General features: G+C 38.2%; 1 protein-coding gene across 2 annotated transcripts in view; it reads right to left on the minus strand.

Moving 5' to 3' along the window:
- Nucleotides 1-3,447: 3,447 nt before the first annotated feature.
- Nucleotides 3,448-14,955, minus strand: part of ARID4B (AT-rich interaction domain 4B) — an 85,144-nt gene continuing 73,636 nt past the window's right edge. For both annotated transcript variants that reach the window (XM_054162273.1, XM_054162271.1), the window contains exons 19-24: nt 14,344-14,536; nt 11,776-12,984; nt 9,808-9,918; nt 7,792-8,007; nt 5,517-5,663; nt 3,448-4,201 (exon numbers count right to left, since the gene is read on the minus strand). In XM_054162273.1, coding sequence (XP_054018248.1) covers nt 4,071-4,201; nt 5,517-5,663; nt 7,792-8,007; nt 9,808-9,918; nt 11,776-12,984; nt 14,344-14,536 — 2,007 coding nt within the window. In that variant the 3' untranslated portion in view covers nt 3,448-4,070. The remainder of the gene's footprint in view (nt 4,202-5,516; nt 5,664-7,791; nt 8,008-9,807; nt 9,919-11,775; nt 12,985-14,343; nt 14,537-14,955) is intronic.

Consider the following 14,955-nt stretch of genomic DNA (forward strand, 5'->3'; position numbering starts at 1 on the left):
GCTGTTGTCTGGAGAAAGAACACATTTCTTTGCCCTGTGTTGCCGTGGAAGCATCATTTTCTGTCATTTCATCATTGCTACCTAGGCCCTGTCCAGGATGACATTAGAAAATCCACAAACAACCCCCCCAGTCCCACAGCCCCCTAAACTCCCACTTAAAGCCTGTGCAAGATGTTCTCATTGTCCCAGAATGTAGACTAAATGGAAGCCACCAAGTTTGCTCAGTCAGGCTGCCTCGTGTTCCAGCAGCGCTTCTGCTGCAAACCTGCACTAATGGCTGTGGAAGAGGGCTTACTCCAACCGTCTTGTTAAAGTGCACAGGGGCTAGAGTGGGTGATCTTGCAGAAAACATCTTTCTGCTGGTGCAGCCACTTCTAAAGTAGTTCATCTTCAGACGAACCTGGAAAAAGATTAGAAAACACAAAGGGAGAAGAGGAGTCTAGAGCCCACCCAGAACTGAATGTTGTCCATGACTTGTTTGTGTGAAACAGATTTGGTCTTACAAACAAAAGTGGGTCATAGAAAGTGCACAGAGCCCCAGGCCACTAAGCAGTTAAAGCCGTTTTAAGCAATAAGTTATTAGACCACAAGAGAGCTCATCCCAGAGCATGACTCAGGCAGTCAGATTCTTTCTGGATTGTTTCAGCTGTATGTGGAACCTGCACCAGGCTTTTAAAACATGTAAGGGATTTTTCCATCAGAAACTCGGAGATTTAAGAACGGGGGGCCGGAGGGACAGAAGAACAAGGAACCAGTCAGACCTCCTACCCTCAGCTTCACTCTGTAGCCAGCAGAGGCAGGCGCTTGATCTTGCTGCTGCAGCTATGGGGATAGGACTGGACAACTGATCCAACTGGAAAACACTTTTTTTGCTAGGCTAATTCTTAAGCAGTGCATTTTGCAACCCAGGCCGAAGTGCAGGTGGTGCATAAGGCAGTTTGATCTGTTACTAACTCAATGAATAGGCATCTAGTTGGGATCTCCTTTTAGACCTGCCTGTTCAGAATGTAATTTTAAATGTTAGATGCTGTGATAAAAATTGGAAAGGCATAAAAAATTAGTAAGCACTTAAAGGCTGAAGCAAATACAAATGCTGCTTCTGTTGTGGTATTTTACGCACTTTTTGCACGGCCAGTGTCAGCAGTTTTGTCAGCACCAGTGGTCAAAACTGAAGGCAAAACAAGTAGTCCAGCTATGAAAGTATGGACGCAGCCCAGCAATCACTGCTATTGGGAAGGAAGCTTCCTCAGCTTTAAGCAGCATGCATGCCAAGCAGGGAGCACATCCGTGCTTAAAGCTGCATTGCAATATATGAACTGATGTTTGACTCACTGGAACATGGGATGAAATTGCAGGGCTAACAGTTTGCCAAAGGCACCTTCTTTTGTAACTATTGGGACCCAAGAAACATGAATCTGTAAGTACCATTTGGAGAACTGCATCACAGAAGAGGTGCAATATAAAACATCCCAAACAGATTTTTGACTAGCCATTAAACTGTATGAGAAGTACAGCATGAAATAAATAATTTCTGTATTAAAGAACAGCAAAAATCCTATTTATGCAACAACTCAATTTGTGAGTGGGGAGGTGACTAATGATCCCCATTTAAAACAACTAAACAAGCAAAACCTCAGCTATAACAGGAGTCAACAATTGTCACATCCAAGCAAAAATGCTGGCACTAAAACAGAGCTGACCAAGAACTAGTACTGAGGGGAGAGCTGAATTTGCTCTTGCTTGCTCAGATGCAGTTTCCAGTTAAATCAATACCAGTTACCCTACTGAGACTGCAAGGTAGAAGTGAACAATTATGATTGATTCTGCTAAACTTAAGTGAATATTCTCTGAATAGCATGATTGAAATTGCTCTGCAGTCTCAAATCACTGGTAGTTACTAATGTACTAGCAATGTTTATAAAGCTTATAATCACTTGTCATTTATCAGTCTCCTCAGTAAAATCTGTCATTTTGCAGGTGTAATAGTATTTCAGTCAACTGACCTACAGCCAGACATGATTTAAGCACCGAATACTCTTAAGTTTTATTCCAGTTTCACTTCTGTCGAATGTGAACTTGATGCAGTTGGTATTAGAAGTCAGCAAGAATCTTCAGGAGCTTCATCTTACATTTTCAAACTACCTGAACTAATGTGAATCAAAATTCATCTTTTTTCAACTGGTCCTGTCTTAATGATTACACTGGGCCAAGTTTTCCCATTCCACTGAAAAAGAGCATGAATTTTAATTAATTGCTAAGAGGAAAAGTAGGGCCAATGTACCTGCTCTAGGTTATCTTTATTGGCTAAACTGATTCTGTAGCTTGACGTCATTTTAATGCACACTAAGGTTGCTTAATTAAAATGTTAGAAACAAAATCAGGGATTCACAAACTATGGCATTTTATTTCAGAGGCCTTTGCTTACATTTGTACAATATATTACATAATTCTCCATTTTCTGCAGAACCTAATATATATTTTATAGCTTTTTTCTATAAGCTTTTCCTTCAATGTTTGTCAACAAATTTTTTACAGTCCTGTACAATTCTGAATACTTTGAAACCATTTTCAATAAAATCAGTTAACCGTAAGCACACACTATGAAGACTGAAAATGCTTTTCTTAGAAAAGTCAAATGTAAAGGATTCTGACACTAGCATCTACAAACAAAATGCTCTGAATTCTTACATGTTGTATTGCCAGAAAACAAAGAAAAACATGCCAGCCCCTATTTCCCCAGGCAAAAGAAGTACACAGAACTACAATTAAAACAGTAAAACAATCTGTACAATAAAGTACTGTGTATTAACAGTGCCAGGTATTAAATAGCTTGAATGAACACTTCCGCAATATACAAATGTCTTACAAAGGTATATAATTAACAGGAGAGAGCTTGGGATCCATACAACATAAAATCAGTACAAGTGAAAACAGTTTGAAGTTGGTTTTGGAATTTGTACAAGGCATTTAAAAAATTAAATGTCTACCACTCAGCTAGCTATTCATTTTAAAAACAACTACCCTTTTGTGGCAGTGTTCATATCAGCAACCACAAATTATAACTTCACACCTTACTCTGTCTTGAAGTCCTCTCTTTGAAGCTCGTAATAAAATAAGCATTACAAATGAAATATTTGTTGCTTTAAGGGAAAAGAAACATTTACAAGAGAACACAAAAATATAACTGTTATAATCCATTATGAATAAATATACACTTTAAACTGGCTAAATACAATCTTTATACATTAAGATTTAATACAGTTAGCCATTTTCTTTCTTTTTCATAATGCATTTTTATCAAAATAAAAAAAAAATACTGTTTTATAGAAAAATGGCAAAGTACAGTAGTTTCATTCCAATTAACGGGTTCTTAAAACCCAGAGTAACCTATTTAAGCCCAATTCAAACCTGTAAACATTAGTCAGTCTTCTTTTTTTTTATTATTATTATTGTGGTTTTGTTTGTTTGTTTTAAAGGAATCTTCGTATTTGGTTATGAGGACCGATGTCAAACATCCTACTAATTTCAGGTTTTTAATTGAATACATGTGCTTGACATATACAATTAAAGCCACTGTAAGGTGACTTAGCCGTTAAAAAACAATTAGCTTGTACAAATGAAAATAGGTTCAATATTTGTCATAAATAAATGGAAAAATATCAAATGTTCCAGCTTTAACAAAATATGAGGGAATAGAGTAAGCCTGATCACATTTATTTAGATCAACTCAACAACTATATGCTTATTGTCCTGTCTCTACAGGCAGTGAACAGCCTCCATTTGCCAGCCACAGTGGAAGGCCTTCGAGTCACTAGACTTACAATTCCCAGACAAGTTGGAAACAATTATTGCTTGAGGAAAAGCAGTTTGTTGTACTTTTTCTTCATAAAAGTGCACTTAAGTGCAAAGTTAGCTTGTCAAGAAACAACTTTAAATACAAAATAGTGCTTGTCTGAATTTTGTGCCACTGTGCAGTATAAAAAAAAAAAGAAAAAAAAAGAGAAAAAAAAAAGAAAAAAGAGTGGCCCTCAGCAGCCATTAAGTGCAAAGTGCTTTGGCAAGTCCTGCTGTCACCTGCACTCAACTGACATTCCATTCTGTGATGAACTTGACATAGATGGTTCTGCTAAAGTTAACATAACTGCAGCTGTAATGGAACTAGAAGAAGGTGATGAGGAGGAAGATGATGTAGTAGCAGCACCTGCACAGGAAAACACAGGTCAAAGATTTACAAATTAAGCAATAAAAATGTTTTCCTATTCAACAACAAATTTTGGGATATACCTAATCCAGCAACTAAAACATAGTAACTAAAAAGAAAAAACAATAACCTCTATTCCCTATTTTTTGTGGGAAATACTCTGAGACAGGGCTTTGGCTGTGTGCAAGACAGCACAGCATTGCCCCTTCCAGCTTTGGTTCACTATCCAAGGCAGACACCAGCTTCCTTCCTGACCCACCAGTAGATGCACCTGTTCCCTTTCTTTCCTGTGGGAACCTTATTCCAGCACTAAATCTTCCTGTACACCCTTGCTCTGGCAACCATGAAGTAACTGCAGTTATTGTGTGATGGTTGCAGCCATAAAATCTTACTACAGGTGGCATTTCAGTCTTTCTTCTTACAACCAGTGAACTCTTACATGTGCAGATGAAGAAGACAAGGAAAAAATAATCCTTCTAATGCTCCTAAGAGGCAGCATACTAGAACATTCCCTACAGCAACAGCTAAAGCAGCTTCAGGGGAATCATAGAACCACAGAATGAACTGGGTTGGAAGGGACCTCTAGAGGTCATCTTGTCCAACTCCACTGCAGTAAGCAGAGATAGCCCCAACTTGTTCAGATTGCTCAGAGCCCCATCAAGCCTGACCTTACATGTTTCCAGGGATGGAGCCTCTACCACCTCCCTGGGCAACATGTGCCAGTGTTCTATCACCCTTACAGTAAAGGTCTTGTTCCTAATGTCCAATCTAAATCTACCCTGCTCTAGTTTAAAACCATTACCCCTACACCTTGTCCTCTTCTTACATGCCCTTGTAAAATCTGTCTCCACCTTTCCTGTAGGCCCGCTTCAGGTACTACACAGTCTAACCAGAACCATGAGAGATTAAATGTATGGTCTCATTTAAACTCATAAAATAAATCACTTCATTCTAAGGGGAATGCACTAATCAGACACAGAAGCAATACTATAGTAAATTATTGTGTATCAAAGAAAAGCTATAAAGTACTAATAACCTTAGACACTATTTTCACTGCTTAGAAATGTTAATTTTTCTGTACAAAGTAGTTCTGCCTAGACAGCATTAAACAAATTGTGTGCCTTTTTAATGTTTCCCCCCCGATATCTGAACTGTACCTTCTAAAGATTATAATAAAGCTGTTGTCTTCAACAAACCAACCCATGCTCCTAATGGCACATACTTCCCCCCAAATTATCCATGATTGGTTAGCATCTCAATAACATGACATGCAAATTTATCCCTTTAGAAGCAGGATTTAGTTCCCAGCACTTACTTTCCCGCTCTTTCTTCTTTAAGCGCTTTCTTCTTCGGTCAATGGAAGCCACCTCAGATTTCAAGGACAGGTAATGTTTCCTGATTTCCTGCAGTTTTTCTTGGAGGACTGTTATGCGCTCAGCGCTAGTCAGATTTTCCAAGTCGGCTGCAAATTAAACAATCCCTGTTAATGATTGCATTGTAACATTTCCCAAGTGTGAAGTGGCAAGCACTCGGATCTTAGTGATGTGCTTTGACATAGCAGACAGGAAAGCCAAGAAACACAGCAAGAGCAGCTGCTGTTTACTATCAGAAGCTTTGTTCATTTTTTGGGTTTTATGGGTTTATTTTGGGTTTTTTTGTTTGGTTGTTTTTTGGGTTTTCTTTGTTTATTTTTAAAAGCTACCACCATAGATAAGTCTTTTTGTTAAGGAAGTGGGAGGAAGAAAACACATACAGTCCCCAACCAAACAAAAAAGACAAGTGGTGAACACGGGCTAAAAGTAGCTTTAAGCCTGCTGTTTTGAGTACTTGCTAGAGCTCAGCAAGAAGGTCAGTCCTGTCTGACTACAATTGTTACAAAAGTAGCAGGTAACAGGAATTTGAATAGCTGTGGGGTGGTTCTAACAGAGTCCATAGCATACAGGCTGTAACATATAACTAAAGAGGACCTCCTCTCTGGCATTCCGATGGACAGGAGCTGCTCCTCTGGCTGTATCTAGCTGGGAGCTCTCCACACCACGGCTGTGAAGGGCACAAGCAGTAGGAACAATTTCAATTCATTCCCCTTCAGTCACAGGTAAGCCACCCTGGAAACACACTATTTGAAGACATTTAAGAATCATTTAAGCTGCTGTGGGGTGTATAACATCCACAACCACCTATAAGGAAGCCAGTACCAACGGGACAAAAGCCAGAACTATATTAGGCTGTGGGAAAATGAGGAAAGCTCAAAGACACTACAAGTGTCTTAGGTGCTTGAAACAGCAGGAAACGTGTTAAACAGCACTCAAAAATCCAAATTCTGCCAAGTAAATTTAGCATGTGCCATGTTGCCAAGGTACAAAGAAAGGAAGGGGCAAAAGCTCTTTAAGTGTATTGCAGAGGAAATCTGCCCAATGAATCTCAGCAGACCAGTAAGTGAGAACGAAGATCTATTGTATTACATAGTCCTGAAAAGCAGCAGAAAGTAACTTGACTGTGCAGAAGTAGTAGGAGAAAAAACACTTTTAAAGCAGAGTTACACTTGGGATTCAGGACTGGAGGCAGAGTCAGATTCCCTGACTGCAGAAACAGCTGGCTAAGTGGAGAATTCCCTGGGCATGCTGCTGGCAGAAATTAAAAAAAAGGGGGAGAAAATTCAGCAGATGTGTCTGCACAGCATGCTGTGCCAGCTATTTCCTGGTCTCACTTCAGGTGAGCAACAGCAGCCTGGGACAGAGCACAGAAAAACGCAAAGCATGATGTTCTGAGAGCTTGAGAAACTTGGCATACACTAAGGTCATCTGTGAATACTGGGGGAGATACTAGGGATTACTTTAAGAAGTAATTTAAATCAGTCACTGCACACAGTTTCAATCTGACCTTTAAAAGCAAAGGAAAGCAACTAATGCAATGCTATGCATCCATGGTTGGTACTAACATTTATTGCTGATCAGACAAATATACAGATGCTGTAAGAGAGAGGGCTAAAAATAGCACTTTTGGTTTTAAATAATTATTTCATTAATTTGCTTATTATATTGAGGAACCAGCTAATACTTTCTCTTATTTCTTCCCATTGCAAACAATGCTGCAATAGAGGAGAGGCAATTAAGAAGTTGCATTAAAGTTGAGGCAACTGTTTTACAGATAGGCAAATGCATAATCCTTTCAAACATACTGGAAGTTATTATTATTAGAAATAGTAAACATGTCCTGGTTCAATACAGCAAAATGGAAGGAAAAAAGTCCACACAGAATGGCAAGAACAGCAGGTCAGTTGAGGAGCCATATCTAAAAAAACAGTATTGGAAGAATGTGATACAGGCAGCTTCCTGCACTGCAACTGTGAAACCAAATTCTTTTGCAGCAGTAGTTTTCTGATTAGCATGCTGTGTGTGTTTGTAGCTGCTCATTTGCTGGGGTGGTGTTGTTTTAGTTTGTATTTTTAATTAACCAGGATTTATCACAAAACAAAGCAAACTGAGGCTGGAATAACTGTAGGGGGAAAAACCAAAATCCACAATATTCAAAAACCCTTCTTATGCTCTACCACACGACCATAGTGGGTTTGTTCTGAAGTACATACTTACACATTTGAAAACTCCATTTGTAAACTTTGGGCAAACGATTATTCGGTTCTTTGAGATCAGACTCCTTCTCTCCATTTTTCCCACATTTTCCTGGGGACTGTGTTCTTGTAAGTGATTTGGTTTGGTGAGATTTCATGCTAGTAGAAACAGATTTTGTTGACTGAGACTTGGACACACTTTCACCAGCAGATAGTTCTTCACTGTCACTGCTGTTTGCTGAAGAAACAAGAAGATACATGGTTTCAAAACAAAGCAACCTTCCTGCCCAAGCTGAACATAGCAGAAGCTACCCCTGCGCCAATTTTCATTTAACAGGAGTTTATTTGACCAAAATCCTTTTGCTCTAAAATGGTATCATCTGTCCTGGTATAGAAGCTTGACACATCTGGCTGTTTACTTCACTACTGCCTAAAGAACAGACCACAAATCCAGTATGTAGTGGGCCCCCCCTAATTCTGTCAGGCTGTGAAAGTGAAAGCTTGCACTAGAAACACCGTCCAGTTTCTTGCTTTGCAGGTAGATTAATAGCCATTACATGGGCCTACGGGAATCAAAATCCACAGAATAATTCAGCAGAAGTCTAGTGAAGCACTGGGATAAAACGCTTAGGGAAGCTGCAGAATCTCCATCACTTGAAAATACATTCAATTAATATTAAACAAGAGACATTTATGGCTCAATTGCACCTGGTCTAGGTCTTGGTAAAATGAAACCTGAAAGTCTTTTCATTCTGGTTTTTATCATTTGGTGACCTACACTGAAGAAGCCAAACACCTGGTACGAAAGAACTCAGCAAGCTGTAGCACTGCTGATGTCTGCAAGAACAGAAGCTGCTACGAAAGCAACTTTAACTGGTATATCTGAATTCTGAAAAAAGCATTTTTTGCTCACAACTGACTCCACATTTTACCTATTTATTGCCCTCATTACATACAGCAGTGTCTGAAATCTTAACAGATCACATAAACACCAAAGACTGTACTTGGCACAAGAAACAATTCTAACTTTGAAGTGCTTGCAACCTGATGAAGAAACAGATTAAGAAAAAGGGATAAATTCACCAGCTCAAAAGGAACAACAGCAAAGCTAAAAATGGTGTATGATTAGTTCTGCAAATTCAGTTTGTTTTGTTACATTTGTTCCTGGGGTGAGGAAAGGAGCAAGGATTACAGAGGGAGGACATTAGTGAAATGAAATGAAAAAGGATGAGAGAATGTGAAAAGGAGATCAATGAACATGAAGGGCAGGTGGGTTGAAAGCAACCACCTGTTCAGACCACAAAGTACAGACTTTTTGTAAAAGCTGTTAAAAGAAAAAGAAAGGCAGATGGAGGGAATAGAAAGAGAGAGAAGAAAAGGCAAAGCATTTAACTTGCTTTAACTGTTTTTTGCAGCTATCCTACTCGCTTCACTCTCAAGCTTACTGCTCCCTGGTATTTTTTGAGAGTGAGATGAGGCAGTAATTGATCTTGCAGTCCCCTGAACACATGCATATGTCTCTCTAACACACACACACACACACACACACACCCTTCTGCTTTTATTAAGCTTCTCTTCCCCAGTACCATGGATTCTATTCCAATTAACTTTTAAAACTACAATAAAAGGCAGAAAAGAATACCAATAATCTTCTGGAATTATTTTTGTATTTTGTACTGGAAGGCACAGTAACCCCTAAAATCTCCTCTTGCAAAATTACAGTTCCATTCAGTTACCTCTAAAACATGCAGTTATCATGCCACAGAGGTTCCTGTCCCAATTCTAACAAGTGTCTTTTTAGTCTCCCTAAATTACACAATATTAAGGAACTTAGAAATAGGCCTAGAAATAACATAAGACATTTAAAAACATTTCACCATGCAGCAAGAGTAGTTTCTTCATTTAAACAGTATTAAGAACTCCTGAGGAAAACACTGTCCTAACTAACTTTTATTTCCAGACTCATCTCCTGTAATCATTCAAACAAATGACACACAGCATTTGCACATTTCATTTCACACTGAGCTTCTGTACATACCAGTTTTACTCTTCTTTTTGTTGTTCACAGATGTCTTGTGGCTTCTCTTCTGCTTTTTTGAGGAGCTGCCTCCTCCCTGAGCATCTTTAAGTCTTTTTTGGCCTGTACAGACTATAATTGGAGGGGGGAAGGGAACAAAAAGAAGAAAGAAAAAGAAAAGAAACAAGAAGAAAGAAAAATAAATGAATGCTTATATTTTTCTCAAAGTTAAAAAAAAAAATAATTCTCAAAATTAAGTTTGTAGACTACGATGCAGCTGTTTCTGTTTATTGTTACTACAGCTCAGCTTTTCACTTATATTGATAAGAGGAGGTGAAGGAAGATGGAAGGCAAAGTTTATTACAGCACACATGTAAGGTTATTGCAAGTGCCTGTCCTGCATGCATCATAAGGATCTCCCTTGAACCACACAAATTTTTATTTTTTTAGCACTATGAGTTAAATACATTTATTTGGAAAACTTAGCAAAAACTACCAGAAGTGAAAAAGATTCAAAACAGCCTGTCACACTTGGAAGCTCTGAGGAAAAAACCTGAAACTAACACTTGCAATCAGCAATTCTACCAATGCAAGTATCTAAGGTTTTTTTTTAAATATATATATATATATATATAAAATGCTAAATATATATATATATAATGCTAAAAAACAAGGCAACAAAAAATGAGGGCAAACAAAAAGCCCAAAGAAAAAGTCTACTGGTATTTGTGACTACAAAGGGGGAAAGCAGAATAAGAAGATAAAAGATCACCTGTTTAAGAGAGCAGATTTAAGAGTTGTTCAAATGTTTGACAACCACCTGGCTTACAGATTAAAATTGACTCCTGTAACTCAACCACTTAAATTGAGAAACCAAGTTTTCTAAAATTGGAAAAGTTAAAGTCTGATGCATGTAAAAGAAATATTGTGCAATAGTATGTTACTTTTTTCACATGGCAATGATTTCTTTTAAATTAAAACCAAAATCAAATTAAGTTTTAAACCTACCCATCTAGAACTAAAAAAAGCAACACAGGCATATTTATCCGGGGCAACATATTCACCTTTGTCAAACTCCCTCCTGTGTTTAAGGAAACACATTTTGTTGCATTCTTTCAAAAGAACAATTTGAATGGGGTGAAGTTAACACACCTTAAAGGCATTTTGAGAAAAATACAGTTAATTATTAACTGAAATCTCTTGAGATGAGAAACTACCTCTGTCATCTCAGATTATATTCAGACATGTATGGTTTTCCTTTATATTAATAATTTTAAAGACACTTGAAAAGTGGAAGTAGCTGTATTTTTGATGGACCTGTAAAAGAGCTAGTGACTTTCACAGAAAAACTTTTAGATGCAGCCTTGCAAACAGTTAAAAAGCAGGCAGCACTACACAGACATCACTTGCTCAAGTGCTGGCATCATTTATTATCCCCTATTTCCTAGCAATCTCAGGACAGGAACTTCAATCTGCAAAATCACACCTGCAAGCAAAACACAGCTGATAAGGTCAATGTTTATTGTCAGCTGGACTTACTTTCTTTAAAGCACCACCTTCATAAGATACAAGTTTCAAACGGTTGTCTGTGTATGCAATAATTGGTGCCTTCTACCCTCAAAAAAAGAGCTTACAGAGAATCAAAATTTTGGGTAAGAAACAGTATCTTCTACTTGTAAGCAAGGTACTCAAAATGAATCCATCTTGCTACAATCAAGATTTCTTAAACAATGTATTCCGTATTCCAGTTCACTCTTACTCCTCATTGAAACCACCACAATTCCTAATGAAAGGCCAAGAAACTATCTGGCAGATTATATTTTCATTGCTAGATGATTATGCCATTTCCACACATCTGAAGTAGACAGCAGGCTACTACTTCCTCCAACAACTAACCTTCTAGCAGTGTAACCCTAACAATGCAAATACATTAGCAATGCTAAAATGAGAGCTGGTTAAGTTGAAGACAGCTTTTACCCTGTCCTTTACCTTTTTCAGTATGCTCTGGCTCTGGTTGATTACTACTACTGGAGCTGACGCTGGCATCAAAACCTGTTGGAGAAATATTTCCCTCAGACTGGAGGTCTTGCAGCTCCCCTGCAACACTGTCCACCTCTATTGTGCTATCAGTTTCACTTTTAATGCTTCGTATCTCTTCTTGATTTGGTGGCAGGGTCTCAGACACAGTGACACTGGACTGATGTCTACTGGACTCCGTTACGGTCACAGATGAAGGCGATTCAGGAGTTGTAGGAGGAGTATTTAGCACTGAATTACTGCCACTGCTTGGAAATTCAACTTTCTTTTCACCTGCTTCAGTCGGCTTCTCCTCAACAGGTTTAATGTCCACACTGGCTGGCAAAGATTTTTCAAGTTCAGACCCAGGCAAGGAAATGTCGTCTTCTGCAAGAGGCTGAAGCTGCTCCTCTGCTGCAGCATCCTCAGGAGCAGCATGTGGAGGGGAGGCAGCAGCTTCAGTGTCAGAGTCCGAAAACAGCTCCTTCAGCGTTTTCTTCGGCCACTGTCCCTGAATACTTGACCAGACATCTTTTCGATCCTTCATTCTGGTGTTCTGAAGTCTTTCGTCGGAGTTATTTAGAAGCTTTATCCTTTTCTCTCCCACTTCAGAAAACCCTGAGTAGAAAGCGCTTGTCCGTAAAGACTTCCTCTTCTCCTCCAGTCCATTATACTTTTTAGTTGAAGTGATTTTCAGTTTAGATTTTTCTTCCTCATCTTCATCTGATGAACTGTTACTGCTGTTTCCTAAACTAAGGGAGTCTTTGTTTTTGGACTTCTCATCCTTTCTATTAGGTGACACAGTCTTTAAAGAGTCCTCTGCAACACAGTATCTTCGCTTACCACGCTTTACCTGTGGTTTTGCTGTTTTATCCACTACCTCCTTTTTTACATCCTTTCTTTTCTTTGTGGCTTCATCCTCTCCATCAGAATCAGTATCTTCAGATAGCTCTTCCAACTCTTTTCTCAATCTTTCAGGAGACTTGGATCCAGACTTGTGGACTCCTACATCTGTCAGAGGTTTAGTTTCTTCTGGAAGGGTTGAACTACTCTGTTCTTTTAGACAGAGCTCATTTTTATCCTGGCTTACAGGTTCATGTTGAGATTCTTCTTTGCCATCAGCATGTATGTTCGGGGCACTTTGGTCATCTTCCTGCTCACTATCATCAGAACTTTCAGAAGCTAATTAAAAATAAATAAATAAAATAATAAATTAAAAAAAAAACCAAACACCAAAGCAAAACAAGAAAGGTTTGTCTGGATTCTGTTTACAAAGAATTCTTTAAAAAAAACCAAAAACAAACAAACCAAAAAAACCACAACAAAGCAACTAAAGAAAAGATATGAACACACACAGATTTTAAATGGTACCTCCTGAAGACTTTAAAAATGTATTTCCTGTTCTAGCAGAAAATATAATGGCTAGATTAGGAGCTAGAAAAATTCTGTATTAGATAGTACATCTCCAGGAATTTCTGAAGAGGCAGAGAAAGCACAGAGTGCATCAGTCCATAAAACACAAGCTTCTGCATAATTAACCACAACAGAAATTGAAAGATGTGCTTAACAGAAAAACTAAATATACCTTATGGATTACAAATACTACCACTATCTCCCCTCTTTCCAAAGCCCAGAACAAAGACAGTATTTTCCCTGAAGAATCCACAGTCTAAATGGAAAGAACTACAACAGCCATTGGATAATCTCTAACAAACCAACCTGATACCCACCCTGGAAAAGTGAAAGCAACAATGAAACACTTACAGAAACATGAACAGTAACAATGTAAGACAACAGTAAGAAAACTCAGGGGCAGGACTGAGAAAAGAACAGAGATATAATGAAGGAATGAACAAGGCCATTAAATGGCAAGAGATATGGATACAGGGTGGAACAATGAGAACTGGATCAAATATACAAGTAACTCCTTGATATACAACTCTTCTATTTTTATTGGCATAGCTAGGTAAACTCTTCTCACCCCCATTCTCTCATTCTCAATTCCTAACTAAAACTCACCATCTCTTTAAAGATAATACAGCCAATGACAGAAGAGGATCAATACTGTCAACAAAACTCACTAAGTTGACAGAAGTCAAATTAACCCTTTCAGTGTTGTTTGCATTTTTAAAAATGAAGTATGTATAGCATACATTTTGGCCTCTAGTTCCAAGAATTCAAACCACTTGTAAATCACTCAAAAAAATCACTTAAAATTCAAAGCAAGCTTTACTAAATCAATTTTTACAAGGCACACAAAAAATAAATAATGGGAATCCTAGGTCTTAAAAGTCATGTAAATGAAAAATTCAGAAATAACAGAAGAAGCACAAACAGTTTGCTGTGTATCAAACAAACACCACCACCAAAAAAAGAAAAAAGAATGGAAAACAACAGATGCAATTCTTAAACCTGCTAACATACACCACGTCTACAATACTTGTTTTCAGAAACTGAATATTGCTTCAGTTTGAGGGATATTTCTGAATATGATGTTACAATTAACCATAAAGAGAATTAGAAAGAGATTAAGTACAATACCTTGTAGCCCATTAATGACAGAAGTAATTTCTATTGATTTAACTGGAGTTTGTTCAGTGTTTTTGGCCTCAGTGCTGTCAAGTTTGGACCCAGTCTCTGGTGATGTGCTGGTGTGAAAGGGTGGTTTTGACAAACGTCGCAATTTACAGTTTTTAGGAGAGTATTTTTCTTCCTTCTCTTTGTCAGTTTTATTCTATGTGAAAAAAATAATAATAAAAAAAGATTGAAAACTCACCTCACTTAAACACACACCTTAACATAATTATAACTAAGCAATGCTTATAGTTGTCTTAAATATTCAACCTGCAAAGGAAAAATTCATTTTTTTGGATGTCTTTTTTAAAAAAAGATGGCAAATACCTTTTGACCTCCCATGCCAAGATATTTATACCAAAGACAGGAGTTTGTCGGCAGTGAAACAAATGGGAAAGCAAACACAGCCAGTTCTCTAGGAGCAGTGGCACTGCAGGTTGCCAAGCTCAGCAGAGGCAAGGTAGGACTATGTCACAATGAGCTGTAGGAACACAAAGGTTCCAGACTTGTCATGGTGCTGGGTGGGGATGAGGAGGATATTGGGAAGGCTGACACCTGTGGCAGAAGGAAAAGCATCCT

The sequence above is a fragment of the Dryobates pubescens genome, chromosome 6 (genome assembly GCF_014839835.1).
Source record: "Dryobates pubescens isolate bDryPub1 chromosome 6, bDryPub1.pri, whole genome shotgun sequence".
In the NCBI taxonomy this organism is placed as follows: Eukaryota; Metazoa; Chordata; class Aves; order Piciformes; family Picidae; genus Dryobates; species Dryobates pubescens.